Source organism: Lissotriton vulgaris, chromosome 5, assembly GCF_964263255.1.
Source record: "Lissotriton vulgaris chromosome 5, aLisVul1.2, whole genome shotgun sequence".
Taxonomy (NCBI): domain Eukaryota; kingdom Metazoa; phylum Chordata; class Amphibia; order Caudata; family Salamandridae; genus Lissotriton; species Lissotriton vulgaris.
This window is the reverse complement of record NC_141693.1, coordinates 620,141,731-620,162,973: the sequence shown is the minus strand read 5'-3', so window position 1 is coordinate 620,162,973 and position 21,243 is coordinate 620,141,731. Positions and strand designations below refer to the sequence as shown.

Sequence of the window (21,243 nt, the reverse complement as noted above, 5' to 3'; positions counted from 1 at the left end):
GGACTGCTCGTTCAAATGTCAAAACCTCTGGAGGGACCATCCCATCCACTGGAGTAAAGGTGGAGGGTTTCCATAGTCCAGTGTCTGTGCTCTTTGGTTTGGGTTTGTCATCAAAGAAAACCCACAGGCGTATCTTTCTGAAGAGTTGTCTGATTTCGATCATCTCCTGAAAGCTGTCTGGAGTGGGGGTGGGGACAAAACCCAGTCCCTTTTCCAAAATTCTGCTCTCAGTTGGCGTCAGGACTTTTTTCGAAAGGTTAACGATCAGACTCTTCTCCCCCTGGTCGTACTCCTGGTCTCCACCGTGGTCTGCGGTGTCGGCTGGTCTTGCCACTGGACCCCTTTCTGTCCGCCTCGCTTTCGCCCTCTTCCTCTGCCCCAACCTCTGCCTTGAAAAGGTGGCGGGTTCAAAGGGAAAAATTGCGGCGGGCCCTGTGGGTAGAAGGGATACTGCCATGTGATAACGTGTTCTATCACCTCCCCTCCTACCTGCACTTCTTGGCTTCACTTTAAACAGCGCTCCACGCTGCAACGACCCCTCACTTCCAGACGCCATTCTCGAGCGCGAGGCGCGCCACAGACACGCCCACTCTGTTGGCCACGCCCCCTCGACATCGTGTATAAATAGAGAGCGCTACGACGAGGCGCTTCATTAGCTATTGGACTCCTGAGGCGGAAGCCGGGAGAATGCATAACCTGTCTTTTTAAAACTTTTAAAAACTGTGATAACGTGTTCTATCACCTCCCCTCCTACCTGCACTTCTTGGCTTCACTTTAAACAGCGCTCCACGCTGCAACGACCCCTCACTTCCAGACGCCATTCTCGAGCGCGAGGCGCGCCACAGACACGCCCACTCTGTTGGCCACGCCCCTTTCATACTCCCCGCCTCACGACCATAAACATGTGTCTTGGTAGGAAGCGCAGCGGACGAGCGCAGCGGGCGCGACGATTGCGCGCCGAAGGCGCGCCTAAGGCAAGCCCGTCTGCGCCCGTCCGCGACCGGCCGGGACTAGGGGCCTTACACCCTGCCCCACTCATCACCTATAGCCCGGACCTACTTCGCAGCTACCAGGGCCCCTGGCCCATCACGACCAGTACCAGCTCTCGCATCTCTGCTCTCGGCATAGCCTCCCTCTCTCCCCTTCCTCACCCTCCTCCCATTCTGGATTCCTCGCCTACGGCCGGTAGGCCTGCTTCTCCGCCAACCCCCAAACCCATCACAGCTTTCTACCTCAACACCCGCTCTGCTGTCGCTCACTCTCACGAGCTCTCGGTCTTGCTGGACTTACAGGCCCCAGATCTTCTCTTCTTAACCGAAACCTGGTTCTGCGATGACTCCCTCCCTGTACTCCTATCCACCCTCCCAGCCTCCTACTACGCCCTCAGGGCTGACCGCCCTTCGGGCAGAGCCGGGGGCGGCGTGGCAGTCATCGCACGTACCGATTTCCCCTTTCAAATTCTCCCTTTTCCCAATATTGCCACCACCGAATTCCTGGTGATTCGCACAGTATCCACTTCCCCTCCTCTTACCTGTTTCCTTACCTATCGTCCTCCTCAGTCCCCCCTGCAGTTTCTTCCAGATTTTTTGGAAGTCCTGGCTACCATTGCTATCAACAACTCCTCCATCCTGCTCCTTGGCGATTTTAATTTCTGGCCTTCCGACCCTGCCGAATGTCTGTCATCTAAGGATTTCTCCGAAACCCTCCACTCCCTTAACTTCACACCCCATGTTCACTCCCCCACTCACATCAAGGGTCACCAGCTTGACCAAATCTGGTCCCTGAACTGCCCTGTGGAATCCTTATCTATCTCCCCCTGCACCTGGTCTGACCATCATTTGATTTCATTTCTCCTTCCTATTCTCCCCCCAGCTATGCCCCCCCGACCCAAAAACACCTGGGTCCGATCATGGGGCCGGGTCAACCTTGAGAACCTCTCCTCTCTCCTCGCTGGTTCTCTCCCGCCTCTTCAGGGCCTCACCACCGTCTCCCAGGCTGACGCTATAGACCAGTGGCTCTCCCGCAGCTGCGACTCCGTCGCCCCGCTCAAGCGCATTACCTCAAAACGCGACAAAGATGCCAACCGGTGGTTTAACCAAGAGCTTAAAGCCACCAAACTTACAGTTCGCCGCGCAGAACGGGCCTGGAGGAGAAACTACTGCCCCACCTTGAAGCTGGAATATATCAATATCCTTAACCAGTACAAAAAAAGCATCCTGGAGGCCAAAACAGCTTATTTCTCCTCTAAAATATTAGCAGCGGAGAACCAGTCTAAAGAGATCTTCACCATCGTCCACAACCTGGCATTCTTGGACAGAACTACGCTTAAACCTGCCCCGTCAAATGACCTCTGTCTTTCTCTTAACAATTATTTCATCCAGAAAATTATCACCATCAAAGCCAACATCCCCCCACCCCCCCCTTCTTTTGTGGACCCCCAATGTCCCCCTCCCAAAGGCAAACTAACCACCTTTCCCCCTATCACTCGGGAAAACCTGACTTCACTAGTGCCTTTGATCAAATCTGGCTCCCCTCTTGACCCTTGTCCTGCCCTTATCCTCCGCCACATCTTTGTCTCCTGCCCAGATCCCCCCCTTCACCTCCTCAACAGTTCCCTTGCGCAAGGCATAGTTCCTAGCTCCTTGAAGTCTGCGGTAATTGTGCCTATCTTAAAAAAACCTGGGGCAGATCCTTCTGTCCCTGCCAATTTCCGCCCTATCTCCCTCCTGCCATTTCTAGCTAAGGTGCTCGAGCGCCATGTCACCTGCGCTCTGAGCTCCTTTGTGGAGAAACATGGAGCCCTTGCCCCCCGCCAAGCTGGTTTCCGCCCCGCACACTCTACGGAGTCCGTGGTCATGTCGGTCCTCGACACCCTCAGGGAGGGTATGGACACCAATCATCACCAGGCCCTTGTGCTCCTCGACCTCTCAGCCGCCTTCGATACGGTGGACCACAACATCTTGCTCTCCCGTGTCAGGGCGGCGGGGATCGAGGGGACTGCCCTGGTCTGGTTGTCCTCCTTCCTGAGCGACCGCACCCAGGCTGTTCGCCTGGGTGACTTCACAGCGGACTTCCGGAAAGTTCAGTGCGGGGTTCCTCAAGGTTCATCTCTTTCCCCTCTTTTGTTTAACCTATATATCGCCCCTCTTATCTTCTCTCTCCAACAGATGGAGGTCGCCGTATTCAACTATGTGGATGACCTCCAGCTGGTCTTTGATCTTTCCTCTTCCTCTGCTGTCCTCAACTTTCAAACTGTCATGTTTCACATCAGGGACTGGATGAGCCACAATCACCTCAAACTTAACCCGGACAAAACCGAGTTGGTATTGACGGGCGGCTCATCCAGCCCCTGGTCCCCCCTTTTCTGGCCTCCCTCTCTTGGCTCTCCCCCTATCCCCTCTTCCTCAGTTAAAACACTAGGCATCAAGCTCAATTCCCAACTCACCCTCCACTCCCAGGTTAGCTCTGTGGTTTCTTCTTCTTTCCTCTCCCTGCGTACCATTCGCAAGGTGTCTCGCTTCTTCACTTTTTCTGCTCTCAAACTTATTATTCTGGCCATGGTGGTGTCCCGCCTGGACTACGGGAACGCTCTGTATGCCGGTATTCCTGCATACAGCTTGCGCCGCCTGCAACAGATCCAAAACCAGGCGGCCCGCCTAGCCTTCAACCTTCCCAAATTCCACCACTCCACCCCACTTCTGAAATCTCTCCACTGGCTCCCTGTGCAGGCTAGAATCCAATTCAAGCTCGCGTCCATCACTTTCCTGGCTCGATTGGACCTTGCACCGGCCTTCATCTCCTCTGAGATTGTTCCCTATGTCCCCTCCAGGGACCTACGCTCTTCTTCTCAATCTCTCCTCACCATCCCTCGCTTTCGGAGAAAGAAGTGGGGCGGCTCCAAATTTGCCATTCTAGCACCAACCCTTTGGAATTCCCTTCCCCTTCATCTCCGCGCCATCACCCTCTATCCTCAATTCCGCAAAAGTCTCAAAACCTACCTATTCACAAAATCCTTTGAATAAATGCCCATTCCTCTCTCCCTGCTCTTAAAACCTCAGTCCCCACTAGCTACAGCGCCAAGAAACCGCCGGTATACGTGCGCTTTAAAAGTATTTTTAAACTCAAACTCAAACTCAAACTCATGGAGGTGCCATATGTGGAGGCCCATGGAACATTGGTCCCTGTTGGTAGCCTTGTTGCCAGTTGGGGCGTTGTGGGAACCGGTTGTTCTTTGGAGTGTACCCTCCACTAGAGTCACTACTAGTAGAGCCTCGCCTGCTGTTGTTATCCGAGTTGTCATCCGAGGAGTAGCTGGTCTTTTTTCCATTGAAGCCGTGCTTCAGGTATGGGTATATCTTCTCCTTCTCAAACTTCGAAATATCTTTTTGAAGTTTTGTTGTTTTTTGTTTCAGGAGGTATTCATGATGGTCAGCCATTTCCTGATTGATATCAGCTAGTTTGGTGGTGAAGGCGGCTTTGTTGTTCTTGTTAACTACACTCCTCATAGTGGCTTCTATAGCTGTAATTTTCTCCAGTAAGGCATCAAATAGTCGTTTAGCTGTTTGTACGATTAGGAAGAGTAAGTCCTTGGTGCACTTCCAAGACACCTGACACCAGTCAACCTTGAATTGTTTGTCTTCTAAAAAGAGCCTGGGTATAATATTGACGATTAGACCCTGAGGGGCTATGTTGCTTCTCAGGTATTCGGTCATCATTGTCCCATGTATAGTGATCCTTATCAATTCTTTCTTCATCTTGGTCAGACTGACCCAGTCGTCATTGGTAGTGCCTGAGGCGGAGGCACTCGGGGTATTGAGCAGGATAGGTGCTGCTCTTAGTGCTTCGGCAATGGCGTCCTCATCAAAGCTAAGACCCGGTACGTCTTCCATATTTGGTGGAGTATGGCCGGGTTTTTTAGATGTGTGCTAGAGGGTAGGTGGTCAAGCCACTGATGTGGTCTCCTGAAAATGTACAAATATGTGGTGGGCCAATCTAGTGAAGTAGTGTCACTGTTGGTAACCTAAGTGTCCCGTGGGGGGCAACCCACGCAAATCATGTGAACAACAAGGAGGGACTTAAAAAGGACAATATTTAGGGGGGGTCCAGTGTACCTGTCCTAAGAGCATACAACCAAGAAATGTACAAAGTTCCCTAAGCGGTCTTGTTAGTGTGGCAAAATAGTCTCTCTCTCTCTACGAATAAATGTGAAATCATCGTCAGGGAACCAAAGGGGTCCCTTGTCGGAACTAGGGAGCCTCACACAACTAATTAGCTGGATGACTTATTTCATCCCGCACGATGGTTGTCTTGTCTCATCACCGGCATCCTGCTCCAACGTCAAGCCGGCGCTGCAATGCCTGACGGGTAACACTAAGTGCTACATTTTTATGGAGATCTTTTGTTCCTTGCCGTTGTTGAGTGCGTGTGAGGGGCCCAGGAAGGTGAAGTAGTGAGCTACGGAAAGTGTGTTAAAAAATGTTAGTTTAGTCCACTAAGTCAACTTTATTCATGTGGCTAACTGCCTTATTAAAAGAGTGAAAGGAGGGGTACCGGGACCCAAAGTCAATGTAGTTTGGTCTCGTTCAACCCTCGCCTGTGGTCAACATGTTTCATGCCCTATAGGCAATTCTTCAGGACCTAATTGCGCTCATAAACTTAAAGGGGGCCCAGGACGGGCTACAGTGTATGCAATATACAACCTGGTGGGTCAGTAACCAAAGCAGGCCGATGGTCCTGCGTCAAATTCAGACCTAAAGGAATTAAAAAGGTATTATATACAGAAGAATCCATGCTAGTTGTTGCATGAAAAAACCATACAAAATCTAGACACATCCACCGAGCGTCGATGATCACCCAGTGACGTAATGTGGTGTGAACGTGAGAGAGAGACTAAAGCAGCTCATTGCATTGGTATAAGACTAGTGTATCAACATCTTGTTAGTAACTAGGACTGATAGTCTACATCTTTTTCATATGACAACCTCAGTCAGTTAGTATTGCGAAGGTGAGGGGCCATTAAAGCTAAAACAATGGTTGAGTTTACAGTTAGCATCCCAAGAGTAGAGCGTTAGAACTAGGATCTTACCCTAATAAACCTTGGGAAAGTCCCCGCAGACTGTTCTTGTGGGACCTCTGCTACTAGGTAAATTGCCTACAAGATGGATAGAGGAAAAAGACGGGGTTAGTTAACCCAGTCATGGGGCAGCTACGGGTCTGGAACCGACTAACAACCCGCATGAAGTGTCGTCCCACCAACCAGCGGATGCCCGTTAGACGTACCTCTCCAGACAAGGGGCGGTGCCGACAACAACGCCGCGGGGGAAGCCCGAGACACAAGCTCACTCCACTGGGGTCCATCGGGATGAGGGGCGGTCCAGCCTCAAACCTTAATGGTGCCTCCGGGCGTGGCAGGCAGAAACCAAAGGGGACAGGATTGGTTGTCCGCTTACCAACGTCCCAACATGGCCAGCAAGTGGCTGTGACCCAACGGCACCGCGGAGTGCTCACCAGCGCCGCTAACCCTGGTGAGGGCAGTCCTCAGTCACCGCAAAGTGGCGGTGCACCGAGACTCGAATGGCTTCGCCAGAAGGTCCGTGGACCGGGAAACACAAATGCAGGTCCACACACACAGAGGCTTATCTGTTCAGCGCGAGGCCAATGCCTCCAGGAACCTACCCCCACACTCCGGCGTGTCAAGACACACAGAACAGCTGGTGGCGTTCTGGGATGACCGCCGCCATTAAATACGGAGAGTTACAATCCTCGAGTGCGTATTGTGGGGACGTGTCCCGGATGACGTCACTGGCGACGCAGCCAATCGGATGCCTGATGTGTATGGAGTAAGCAGGAAGGTGGATCCATGTGATTTAGTGTCGTCGGGACGCGCCATGTTGGAAAGGGGTTATGATTTCAGGGCTGGCAGACACATAAGACCCCATAATGTCTGTTAGGCTCCTGATGCTGCAGTGCGCCAAACCCCGCCCTCAAATCGGAGGGGACTATGTACAACAGTAATTCAAGTTATCTGGCTAATAGGTTCCAGGGGACAGAATCATTAAGTCCACGGGTGTCTAATTGTAAACGGTGCACCCACCTCTGTTTGATTCTATGTAGTGCTTGCTGACTGATGGAAGGGTGCCATTCCAAAACGACCCATTGCATGCTTTCAGCAATATGGCCATTTTGTTTACAGTGTTCATACAACCGTGTATGTGTCTTGGCACAGCGGATGTTGCTATTATGTTCCATAATGCGCACTTTGACGGTGCGCATAGTCATTCCAATGTATTTTAAACTGCAGGGGCAGGTCAACATATAAATGCATTTGCTACTATTGCAATTTGTGTGCTTGTTAAGGTGCCATGTAAAAGTGTCCGACAGTTTGATGTTTCTACCTTGTGTGGACTGGGGACAGACGACACAATTACCACAGCGAAAGTGACCTATAACTGGTGGTAACCCCCACAGCGTGTTCTGAGGGAGTGTCTAGTCTTCTTTGGTCGCGTGTGGATGAGTGTGTCCTTAAGGTTTGCTGTTCTTTTAAAAGCAAAGCGTGGATGTGGGATATCTAGTCCAGACGAATTTAGGATCCCCCAATGAGTGTTCACTGTTTTTTTGAGGAATGTAGAGTTTTTTGTGTAGGACGTTACACAGGTAATGACATCCTTGGTTTCCTTAGTGTGTGTTTCCAGTAGAGATTCTCTATTGTTGTTAAGTGCTCTCTTCACTGATTGTTTTAGGAGTCTCGTCGGGTAGCCCCTATCCTGGAGTTTATGTTGAAGAGTGGTTGCCTCTCCTTTGTAGTACGTTACCGAGGTGCAATTTCTGCGGATCCGCAGAAATTGACCGAACGGCAGACTTTCCTTCAGTGCCCTGGTGTGATGGCTATTGTAGAACAGGAGGCTATTTCTGTCGGTCTCTTTTCTGTAGAGAGTGGTGGTGATCTCTGTCGGCCCCAACATGATAGTCAGGTCCAGGAAGGGTAATGATTGTTCAGATATGGTACCCGTGAACTTGAGGAATGGGTTCTGGAGGTTAATCCATGTGCAGAAAGCCTCGCAACTTGCCCGGTCACCTTTCCAAAAGATCAAAATGTCGTCAATATAGCGTCGCCATAGGGTTAGGTGTTCGAGAAACGGGTTGTTGTCAGGAGAATAGATGAAGTATTTCTCAAAAGTGGCCATGTATATGCATGCCAGGCTCGGTGCGAAGGTGGATCCCATTGAAGTGCCACGGATCTGGTGGTATAGCTGTGACTCGTATTTAAAGAAATTCTCTGTTAGAGCAATGTTGGCCAATGCCATGATGAACGAGATCGGGGTGGGGGATGTCCATTCTTCCGACCTCAAAGCGGACTCTACTGCCTCTAATGTTGCCTGTTGGGGAATGTTTGTATATAGGGCTTCCACATCCAATGTCAGTAGAAGGTCGACATCTTCCCTACCATCCACGTCGTTAATAAGGCGTAGGACATCCCTGGTGTCCTGGAGAAAGGATGGAATTTTCTTCACTACAGGTTGTAGAAATGCGTCACAAAATTGGGACAGTGGTTCCAGTAGGGAACCTATTCCCGAGACGATGGGTCTGCCCGGGACAGGGTTGACCCCCTTGTGGATTTTTGGTAGTGTGTAGAAAAAGGGCGTTGTCGGTTCGGTGGTGATGAGGAAATTGGCTTCCTTCTTGGTTATCCATTCATTTGTCTCGCCCTCAATCACCAGACTCATAATGGTAGTAGTAAGGCGTTTGGTAGGGTCCACAGTGAGAGGTCTGTAATGGGTGCTGTTTGATAACTGTCGTCTGCACTCTAGGTCATAGTCTTCATAGTCTTGGATCACAGTTGCTCCTCCTTTATCCGCCTGTTTAATGACGATGGTATTGTCATTTCCCAATGCGGTGGAGGCTTGTTTCTCCGCATTAGTCAGGTTATGGAATTGGTTGATATGGGGTTTGTTTTTAAGGCTAGCAAGGACTGCTCGTTCAAATGTCAAAACCTCTGGAGGGACCATCCCATCCTCTGGAGTAAACTTACCAAATCTTCATTACCATATCATCTTCATAATAACCTTTTCGTGGTGATGTATTCTTTATAATGTAATCAGGATTTGACAAAATAATATTTGGATCTAGAAATAAACCATTGTACACTCTTCATATAACCAGTCAATAACACTAACTAAAAACACACTCATTTATGAATTAATAATGTTTATCTATAATAATGTGATTGCTCCATCAAGTTCAAAACAGCTTGAATAATAAATCACCATACAGAGAAAACATCAATGGAAATGACATAAGAACATCTCAAATGCAGCGCTCTGAGTGAGTGGAAAAGCGTAGAGACAAAAGAGTAATACATAAGTAATTTGCAAAATAGTTATCCAAATTTAGAAATTCATACTAACCCAAGTTCAAGAAATTTGGCTACCCTCTGGCCATGAGAGTAAGCAAGGCCCCAAAAGAGTTGAGGAGTAACTTTTTTTAGAGTCAAGTTTCAGCAGAACATCAGCCAGCCCATAGAATTTAGGAAACAGCAACACAGCTGAACCTCTCACAAAGTAGGAAATCATGCCTTCTAAACCCCACCCACTGGGTACCTAAGTTATACTCTAAATTCTCTAAAGTCCAACCCACATTGTGTCATAACACGCAATTTACTATTCATTCTATTGGTTAAAACAGGGAGTGTTCAATCACACCACTCTTGACGTGACAACACTGCAAAATAATCCATTGTCCGTTTTGTTCATTTTATCAACTTCCAGCCACGGAAATACAATTTCAAACTTCCATAGCTAGTACGCTTCCTCCATCACAGTCATGTATCAATTTTTGTGCATCGATTGTTCAAATGCACCGCTCACTGAGGAAGTATTCCTGTCTCTTGTATTCATTTTGTTACCTCCACGCAAATATTTTGGCAGGCACACAGGACTCATGAAGGACGAACAGTTTGAGACTCCCTTCTCTTGCACATTTTAACATGCATTTATTTTTCCAAAATGACTCTCAGGCCTTTTCTGCTGAGCAGAAAATTCATACTTCTAGGAAAGACAAATACAAGCGTTATTTATCATTTACTAGCTTACCGCGTTGCTGGGATCTTAGACGAAAGGAAATTTAAGGAAACTTGTTATGATAACATTTAATTTACATTGTGTCATTTTTATTGAAACTTATTCATTTTAATATGGAAAACATTTTAAAGTGTTGTTTTAATTCAGTTTATTTATTAGAGTGCTTGTGGATACACAGTATTTTTTGTTTTTCCGTCTGGTGCGTACACGAATAAACCAGAAGGTTTTCCGACGCGTGAGCTGGCCACATACAGTTGTCCATGTGAGAAGCAGGGATTCTCCAAATCTAGTCCACACACTTGCAGCGATTCTCCTTGTGCTTTGTTGATGGTCATTGCAAAAGCGAGTCGCACCGGAAACTGTAAACGTTTAGTATTGGAAAAATCATGGGGGCCTGGGGGGCGATATTTAACAAATTTATTATTATATTTTTTTTTTGCCAGAACCCTTCGTGGGAGTGTACTCCACACCTTCCCAAAGTTTCATGCCGATCAGATGAATGGTGTAGTAATGCATAAAGGACAAACAGACAGACATACATTCGTTTTTATATATATATATATATAGATAAAATCACGCTATTAACCCCTTGTATGCTGATGACGAACCCCAGCCGTCATGCACTACGGTGCTCGTGTGCTGATGACGGCTGGGGTTCGTCATGGCCCGCCCCTGTTCATTGTTTACCGCACAGCGGCGGAAACGGGCCAGCAGCGAAGGGGTTAAAAGACCCTATGTAATGCAAATTTTCTTGCTTTGTCCATGCGCAATTTAACAGATTATTCTTTTGATTTTGTTTAGTGTAAAATAAAACTAGCAGCTTTAGTCTGTTATTTTTCACATGCATTTGCGGCCTACCACAGCACTTTAACACACGCTTTGTGAAATTTTCGTTTTCACCATTAGCCTTTTGCATTTACTTTGCACATCACTGGATTTGTATTTTCACGCAAAGGGAGTTCAATCCAAACAGGTTTTATTTCGCGAAAACCCTGCTCCATCACGAGAAAGGAAAGCAACAATGGATAAGTGGAAAAGTTATAGGAAAACTGGCAATAAATACGTGGGAGGAAGGGATGTTCCCGGAAGCTGACTGTGAGAATAGGCATACAGGAGTTGGTGTAAAAGGCAGCAGTGGCGGCCGTTCCATTAGGGCGCAGGAGCGCCGCCCCACTGCTTTCTCGCAGTGTGAGAAAGCAGATGGCAGGGGTATGCCTGGTTGGGGGCTGGCGGGAGATTAATGCCTGGTTGGAGACGGACAGGTGGGTGGGTCGGGCGGGCGGAGTGGCTTGCACCACTTTGAGTGCCCTGACTGGTCGGACCTGGGGCCGACCAAAGCAGTCATACACACTCTACATTTTCTCTATATAGGCTGCATGCAGTCTACATAGAGAAACTGGCCTCCCTACAAGTGCCCGGCTGGGCGCTGTCCGGGAATCCCCACTAATCACAACGCTGCCATTGCAGCGTTGTGATTGGCGCACAGTTACAGGAGGGGAGGGAGCATGTACGATTCTGTTCAGGAGCAGCAGAGGCGGGACGGGACCCGGCCCAGGAGCAGAGGAGGCGTGGGACCCGGTATGGTAAGTTTTCATTTTTATTTTAATGTGTCAACCCCCACCCCACCCCCGCGGTAACTCCTGCGCGACCCCCCCTTCCACGAGTATTGCGAGCCACGACTGCTGGGGAGTAATATTTATCGAGCAGCATGTGAGTTGCTGCGGAGACCAGTTAGTTAAATATAGGCTTAGCTCAGAGGCGCCGGGCTTGGCTCGTCCCCCTAATACTTGCTGAAATTTATTTGGAGTTCGTTGAGTATCTCCGACCAAGCGCAGGTGTCTGCAGTTTACTTGGCCTTGGTCTCTGGCGGAAGGGCAGCACTTGTGAGCGATTTACTTTCAAACGTGTCAACTTACTTCAGAGGGCAAAATAAAATGTCTGTCAGTTCTGGCATCAGAAAGTTAAAGTTTTGCCACACTAGGCGGGAGACCCAGGGTGCCTTCTGTGGAGAACAAGTGGGGGTTCAGATGGTAGTGTTTGTTAAGAAATATATTACATCTGTTGACACTTTAACTCTAGCCATGTACGCTATAAATCATTATTTTATTCTCCAAGCTTCCTCAGCTATGCAATTAACCATTGACGGATAGACCTGAAAAAAGTGGGCTTCCAAAATATGTAGTTAATATCCAGTGCAGATTATGCAACCATTCGAAGTTTAATTCAGGCCGTAGTATTCCTTGATTGAACGTGTGCTGCAGACTTCGAATCACTGCTTATTTTTCCAACTTCAGCTGGTGTTATTCATAATAATGTGAAAGACACATATCAAATGCTAAATCTCATTTTGGTAATAAAAGAGCACGAAAGTACCAGCGCATTGCTTTGTCTGTAGAGACACCTATCTGTATTTGCCAAACCTATTGCTGAAGTCTAAGCATTTCATACAATGCAACATACCGCACTTATGCGCTGTTTTTTTTCCCAGCGAAATCCTTGCAAATCTGCTGTGTTTCAGTCATTTGAACGGATAATTAGATTACCAGAATCAAATTTGGACTGTCCAAGGTGATGTTTCGATGACTCGTTCATGCTTGTTAAATGATAATACAAAGGGTCAGTACACAGTCTCATCCAAGTACTGCAACAAAGGTGAAGTTGAGCAGAAACGGTGTTTGCGGCGCTTGATTCTACTTTTCAAGTTTAGGAGAGATTGTGCTTGCATTCCTGTGAAAATTCCCCTTCGGTAATACTTGAGAAATTTGAGTAAAAGCAAAGCATAAAGTGACATGCTGTGTGCTTCTATTATTATTTATATAGTGTACACTAATACCCAAAGGCGTCTAGGCGCTTGACGACCCTCCCGAACAGCCAAGAGGTAATAAAAGTGGTGAATGATTACAGTAATGGAATTACACTAAGGTCAGGAAGGCAGAAACAGCATATTATCTAGCCACACATGTAAGTCGTATACAGGGGGGTAAGGAGTCCTCACTGGAGTTGCCGTTCCTCAAACTTTCAATTATCAATCCAGGGCACGAAGATACACCAACTCTGAAGGAGAGGCGGGGTACAGTGATCAATGTGCAGGCCCGACACTCAATGAATGCCCCTGCCCATTCTCCAAGCACATGTGCATTACTGGGAATCACCCACCCCCAATCTTGATGTAGAGTTCATCGTCCTGGGTTTGCACTTTATACAAAACTATTGATTGCTACATAAAAGAGATGTACAGTGCGTTCTCCGCGTATGCAGTGTACTAGCAACAAAACACTGCCGCACTCTAATGTGATGTAAACTTTAAAAAAGGAAATATCAGCCTTGCCTTTAATGTTGTGACCAGGACGGTAGTTAGCAGATCTATGTTGCGCAGTGTGTCTACTGATAAAATGATAAAAGCATACAATGTGAGGGAAATTCTTTTTTTTCCTAACTGTTGATATATTTTGAAACCTATGTACAGTTTATTTGAAGGCATTTATTACATTTTACTGTGCTACAAATGTGTTTTGATAATACATCCTTTTCCTTAGTTTAACAACTCCTTCACCACACGCAGCAGGGTTGTCACGCATTTGTTTACTATTACAAAATCCTCTCACTTTGCAGTCAGAGCAAACATCAATGTCAATCAGAAAAGAAAAGCAGCAATTTGTCAGAAGACACTGCCTGACATTTCACCTGTCTTTGAACCCCCAGCAAATCATGTGCATGTGACAAGATACAGACAAAATGTAAATGCCTCCTTACTGCATATTCACCTGACCTCCAGCATGGTTATTTCTGCCTAACATGTATTTGCCGACATTCAAATACTAAGGAGCTTCTTCAATCATTTTTCTCTTATGTAATTTTCCCAGCATACTATGAATTAACTTATGTGAGGTACTCCGCATTGTTATCTCATTATGAAGTTCTGTGGTTATACTGAGTAAGCACCTATACCTATGTCATTATCATATGAAGTCTCTTTATTTATTAGCCCTCTTGCTTTCTCAAATATGCTTGAAAATGCACCAATCGCCCACTCTTTTTTTCAAAATGTTCTCGGGGTAGAAAGCCCCCCCACCTCTTATAACAGTTGGCTCGCTCGCTCTCATTACGAACTTTAGCCATACCACTTTCAAATGTCACCAGCCACCACTGAAATGCAGACCGGAGTAAAATGAAAGGGAAGAGTAAAGTGGCGCCAAACCTGTGAGCTGAAATATCGTTTTCTCCAAAAAATATGCACTGAGCTTACATTCAAAATGGTTTGTCTGCCTCCTGCACCCCTGCCTGCTTTGACATAATATTTACAGTCTTTATTTCACAGCAGACGACTCATCGACATTTCGTCATTTAACATGATTATCAGCGCCACTAAGTTGCAGCGCATAAGCTTCTTTCTTCTCTCCATCTGTGACGTCCTATGCACGTTGCACGCGTACAGCCAATACCTTTAAACGTCCCGAAACGCACGTGATCCTATTGACACGGGCTTTCTGATTAGAGGTTCCTGAGTCTGACGCTATTTCTACGTGACACTTCCTTAGCAACGGCGTCTCTTCACTGAGATACAGAAGTAAATACTGCGACTAGAGAGGAGAAACACAACTTGTGGACAAAAAGGAGGTGCGAGTACTGCTGACCTTGAACACGCACAAACCCTTCCCTGAACTGCATTTAATACAGACAGACCTCAAGCGTTTCTCTGGAGCAATTATAACCACTACTCCCGAATTAATCCACGATACAGACAGAACAAGGGAAGAAGTCCCAAACATTCACCCTGCATGCCTGCATCTCATACCAGCCCGTTCCGATCTTTCCTCGCTTTGATCAGAATCTATGCAGCAAGCACCTACAATCTCACAGAGACTGTCCACCCGAACGTAAAAATAATCGTAGCGTGCTACTCCAGTACTACTATTAAAAAAAATAATGCTCTTGTGAGCCAAACCCACGACGGAGATTCATTCGATGCGCATTTAATGAAGTGACTTGGTGGATAGTGAACTCTTTCGCGAGCCCCTGTACACAAAGGACATTTCCCACCACCCCTCGCTGACTGCATTGGAAGTAGGAACTCCTGCTATCCTCGACGAAGCCAGGGGGCGGTTGAATTTGACCTAGTCTAGCTGTCAATCGTGCTCTTCGAACCTAAGGCAGCTTTGCAATAAACTATGATTTTACTTTGCTGATCGCGATCCCTACATTGGACTATGTAATTACATGAACTGTTACATTTACATTTCATTATTGCCACCCGACCGAGCGTATTTCAAACGTAGAATCTTTCCATCTTGTTCTGATCAATCTCCCTAGTACTGAATTTAACAGTTGCCTTTCCTAACCATGCCGCAAAATGCCAAGGTGATCATCAGATACGGTCCATACAAGGGCAGCGATGGCCTGGTCAAACACCGGACATTTCGATTGGAAGGGTTGCAAGGTAAAGGAAATACTTTTGGGTAAATATTATATGTACGTGGCTCTTAACAGAAAAACACTATAGTACACGCATATTAAGAGCAAATAATTACGTTTACTTATGAATGCGATTGTATGGGTAACAAAGACAATAGGATTTCCAGTTGGAATTTGAACCTTCATTTAATATAACCCGATAGCTACCCATACCCAGTTTGAATGTTAGGCCATATTGGGGGGCATTGGGTCAGGTGGAGCAGGAGAGTTGAGTACTACGTAGTGATTAAGCTGATGAGAGTTCAACTGCTGAAGTACTACCCCCAAAGTTTATGTAGGTAATAGTGGTTGGCTCTATGGTTTAATGATTACATATTGCCTAAGAGCCAATGTAGTAGACTGTGACGCATCTCTCCTGAAACCTAGCCAAGCTCAGGCGATTCATAAGTAACCATAATATAGGAGAACTGCTAGACATTTACTAATTATTTGTAGATGGCTTTTCCTGTAGCTGTATAGGCTTTTCATCTGTTTATCTCTAATGCAAATAAGGGCAAAAATGTAGGCCTTCCAGTTTTCTTTTCTTTAGGATTTCTACAATTTCTTGTCTCCACAGTCCTAGAAACCTGCTACGGTTCAATATAATGGTTGTAGCAATAAGAATTTCAATGGCTGCTATTTAGCTGGGTGTAAAGAGCTGGTAGTGTGTCAATCTATACTTGTCTTCTGAGCAGGGCTATCATCCCTGTGTCAGGTATAGTGTATGCAGGGTGGGCAATCCCACGCAAAAAAGTCTTGTAGAAGTGACACAGTGAAATCTACAAGATTTCGGAAGCAAGATGGAGGTCGCTACTGCTGCCGAGTGAGGAGATGCGGCGTTCTCCCGATGCTTGACCGACCTGGTTTGGCGTGTCTCCCGCTGCTGCTCTTGATTGATTGGAGCTGAGCTGAATTGAATTGCTGGAGGCCTTCAAGGGGTCCTTTGCACCATCTTTGTACCATCTGGGGCGGCGAGGCTCCGAGGCTGCGAGGCTGCGAAGCTGCAAGGGTTTGTGGCTGACGCCGTGGTCAGAGACGTGAGCCGAGGGAGAGAGTGGTGAGAGAGGCGTGGAGCCTCCGGACTCTCGTTTGCTGCTGAGTCAGACTTCGGTCCCTGGAACTCTTCTGAATTCCGCGGCTGGTGCAGGAGCGTGAATCTGCTGCCCCCGGGGTCGGAAATACAAGCTGCGGCACCGTGTCGAAAAGAGCTGGGAGTGCCGAGGAGAGTCGGGGAAAACCGGTGGAGGGCTTCCGTGGCTGTCTGCATTCACATCAGTTTCTGAGGCGGAATACCCGGATTAGAGGCGCTAACAGCTTATTGTGAAGCTGCGTTTGGGGAGGAAAAGCAGCAGCGCTTGGAAGGATGTGAGACGCTGGAACTCTCTTCCAGTTCTGGTGCATTGCGGTGCAGCAGGTGAAGGCGAGAGTTGTGTATATTGGTGAAAAGTGCCAATAGTTCAGTGAGACTGTGGACTGGCAGGAAACCTTGCTACATATAACGAAACTTTGTGTCCGGCGTAGTATCCAGCAACTATCGGCTCTGAAGGCTATTTGGAAAATATAGTAAGTCATTTAAACTTTTAAGTCTATTAAGTTTCAAGTAGAACGCTGTATTATAGCTAATTTACTACAGACTGTCCTTTGTGTATTATACAAGGGTAACAGACCTGGTGGAACCGGTATAAGGACTTTGCTATAGAAAGAAAATCCTTGAGCTGCTGAACAATCTTAACGATCAGCTATGGCTCCTAAAGGCAGGGGGGCAAAAAAAACTATTACCAATTCAGTTAATTCTTTAAATACTACGCCAAGAGTCATTGAAAAAATGGCGTAAAAATGTACAATAGTATCAGCGCCAGCACCAATGCCTGCAACAGAAATTGACACTCGAACCCGTCAACAAAATGGGACTATTAAAGAACCTGTGATACCGGAGCTTTTTAGGAAAAAAAACATAGTTAATTCCTCTAAGAGTAGTATTAATGAGCAAATATCATCCAATGTCTCACTGGATACTACATCTAAAAACTACGATGCAACTCCCTTAAATGAATCTTCTTCAAACTTAACTCTACTAACAGTCGGAGATGGAGCTGAAGTAGTAGCGGGAGTGGCTGATGATGACCTAGCTGAACTCTGTCAAGCTGTAGAGGAAGTTAGAGTTTCGCCTAAGGCGATTGAACAACCTTTGAATGATGCAGACTCTATTGAATCAGGTGGTCAGTTCTTTTCTATGTCTGATGTCTCAATAACATCTGATGGGGAATTAGATGAGGAATTACATAACGAGGATCGTCAACCTGTAAAGGACTGGGCCGATGACTGTAATCTAATGTCTGAAGAAGATCTACTTGGCCCTGATTTTCTGTTGAACGAGGAAACTCCTAACACTGTTCGTAGGGGTGTAGAGGCAAAAAAAAATCCCCTCACAGGTGAAAATCTAGAGTCTATTAATCAACCTCAGTGGGAAGGGGCTGTTATGGGCTCAGAAACGGATCTTGAATCTCCAGAGCTATTGGAGGGAGATGAGGAGATTACTTTAAAGTCAATATACAAATTACAGACATCTATGTATAGACTAATCATGGCTCACAGAGAAGAAACTAAAGCGGAAGGGCTTCGCACTCAAGGAGCAGTATGTAAATTACAGAACGTTGTTCGCCGTTTGGCTAAGTCTAGGACTGAAACCAACTCAAGAGTACAGGAGACTGAAACCCGCATATCTGTTGTGGAAGACGAGTTATCTTCACAAAACACTTTAATTAAGGATTTGGATAGTACCAGACAAGACATTGACTGGAAATTGACCGATTTGGAAAATCGCGCACGGCGCAATAACCTACGTATTTTAGGAGTGGCTGAACAATCAGAGGGAAAAGACGTTCGGCAGTTTGTCATAGATATGTTCTCAGATGCCTTTAAAGATCTTAAAGGATGGGACTGGGATAAGGAAATTATAAGAGCTCATCGTTTCCCTTTCAATCAAAAACCTGATCAGGGAGGAGGGAAAAATAATCCAAGAGCTATTCTTATATGTTTACAGAATTACCTGCTCCGTGAGATCTTGTATGATTTGGCTAGGCCATCTAAAACTAGAAAGTGTTTGGGGCACGAGTTTTTTGTTCGACCTGATTTTTGCCAAGCGACAGTGCAGCAACGTTGGAGACTTAAACAGCTAATGGCACCAATACACTCTAAGGGGGGGCAAGTTTTTCTTCTAAACCCTGTTAAGCTTAAGATTGTGCATAAGGGGACAACTGTTTTTTTGTATCTGAGATAAAAGCACAACAGTTCTTAGATAAAATGTAGTAGTGATTGACAGGATTAGGGTAACGTTAATGATTACATTCAATCTTAGTGAGATGCCTCTTTCTCTTTTGATTTGGTTATTTATGGGTCTTTTTTTGTGCCAGAGATATAGCCAGTATCAGGTCTGACTGGCTCGGGTAGAATTGCACATCTCTTAATCACTTACCATCAATGAGGGCATTTGCCCTTACGCTTCAGGTGGGGGGGTGCTGGGAAGAGGGTGGGTTGGAAAGGGTGTGGGGGGGCGTGGGGGGGAAAACGCTTTCTTTGGGGTGCAAGGAAATACAGTTGCAAGATGTATTGACTTTAAGTTTATGATTTCTGTACGACAGGTTCCAAATTTTGGAGCTGTTTGTTATTATATGTTTAATCGTGCTAATATACTAAATCTATATAATGGCTAAATTGACGATATGTTCCATTAATGTTTGTGGTCTAAATGATAAAAGGAAAAGGGGTGTAATGGCTCAAATGTTAAAATATATGCGGGTGGACTTAGTCTGCATACAGGAGACTCACATCTCCTGGTCTAATAGAGGGTGGCTTAAAGATCTTGGACTGGAAGTAGTAGGATGCTCCCGTCAGAGTTCTACTATAAGAGGAGTGGCAATATTAAAGAGGTTCGGATTAGGGGAAATTAAAAGAATTAAAGAAGACCCATTGGGACGATGGGTTATTGCTGAGCTTAAAATTGAAGGATTAACTATTAGAATTTGCTCATTATATGCCTCTACAGTCGATGACCCTGCAGTGTTTCACTATTTAAGTTTGAAGCTAGCTCAATGGCCACCTAATATTATATTATGTGGAGATTTTAATCTACATTTGGAGGAAACATTGGATATTTATGGCATTACCCCATATACAGGGAGGAAGAAAAAGGTATTCAAAGCAATTAAGGGGGTTATTCATGAGTATAAGTTAGTAGACGTGGGTTATGAAAAAAGGGGGGGAATGTTTGGAAGTACTTTTTTTTCTGTCCCTCATCAAAGACATTTTAGACTGGATTATTTTTTAGTCTCTAAGACTTTATATAATGAACTCACTCAAGTGAAATATGAGGTACTCCCAAAAATTATATCAGATCATAACCCTATAACTCTCATATTTGTGTCAAATACCCCGTTCACTCCTCGATCATGTTCTTTTGACCGTAAATTATTGTTTGATTTATCTTATGTTGAATATATGAACAGTTGGATCCCGGAATTTTTTTCAATTAATAAAGGAACCGCATCTCTAGAAATTGTTTGGGACACCTTTAAATGTGGGGTTCGGGGAGAAACACTGAGCTATTCAATAAGAAAACAGAAAGAGACTAGAAAGCGAGAAGAACTAGAAATGAAAAAGCTAAGATTGTTAGAGATTCAGCTTATGCAGGCGTGCAACAAGGGTTTGGCTACAGAAACTATTATAAAGGAACTATTAGCTTCTAAAGTTAAGATCCATCAAGGATTTGCTGCAAAGTTTGCTCAGCAAATCTCCGCTTTTCGGAAGGAAGTCTATGAAATTGGCGAAAACTCTGGAAAATATCTGGCCAAGAGAGCTAGGCAGAAAGTTACTTTTGCTAGTATCGATAAAATTAACAATCTCACTGGGACGACGGTTAATAAAATAGAAGATATACTTAAAGTATTCTGTGATTTTTACCTTAAATTGTATACTGAGGACGTCCCGGGAGATTGCTCAGAGCAGATTACACAGTTTGTTGAATTAGCTCAGAATACTATATTACCTAGTCATGAGAGGGAGAGATTGGATTTACCAATTACCTGGGAGGAAATCGAACTCTCTTTGATGTCTTTAGCTTCAGGAAAAGCAGCAGGCCCCGATGCAATTCCTTTAGAGTTTTTTAAATGCTTTCGGAATTAATGGATCTATGTTTAAGAGCTCAACAAGGTAATGCCCCCCAATCTTGGCACGACTCTATTATTACTGTCTTTCTTAAAAAGGGCAAACCCCGTTATCACCTTCTTCTTTTCGTCCCATTTCACTTACAAATGCTGATAGTAAAATTTTCTCCAAAATCTTAGCCTCACGATTATCTAGTATTATTTCACCTTTAGTCTCTATATATCAACATGGGTTTATCCCAGCCAGAGACACCGCTGACCATATTCGACGGGTGATTACGTTCCTGGATTGGTCCCAAGCAACTCGGTCTACTGTTGGACTTGTATTTTTAGATGCTGAAAAAGCTTTTGACCGGGTTGCTTGGGGCTATCTATGGGAAATATTATTTAGGAAGGGATTAGGTCCTGGTATTATAAAAGCTTTAAAAATATTGTATATTGCTCCTAAAGCCTGTATTCGTATTAATGGCCAAATTTCCTCTTTTTTCCCAATCACCAGGGGCACCCGACACGGATGCCCCTGTTCACCTTTACTTTTTGCTTTTTATATTGAC

General features: G+C 45.7%; 1 protein-coding gene across 1 annotated transcript in view; it reads left to right on the top strand.

The window, feature by feature from the left end:
* Positions 1-14,632: 14,632 nt before the first annotated feature.
* Positions 14,633-21,243, top strand: part of C5H10orf53 (chromosome 5 C10orf53 homolog) — a 184,989-nt gene continuing 178,378 nt past the window's right edge. Inside the window, exon 1 of the mRNA XM_086920148.1 lies at positions 14,633-15,513. Within this exon, the coding sequence (XP_086776274.1) occupies positions 15,417-15,513 (97 nt within the window). The 5' untranslated portion in view covers positions 14,633-15,416. The remainder of the gene's footprint in view (positions 15,514-21,243) is intronic.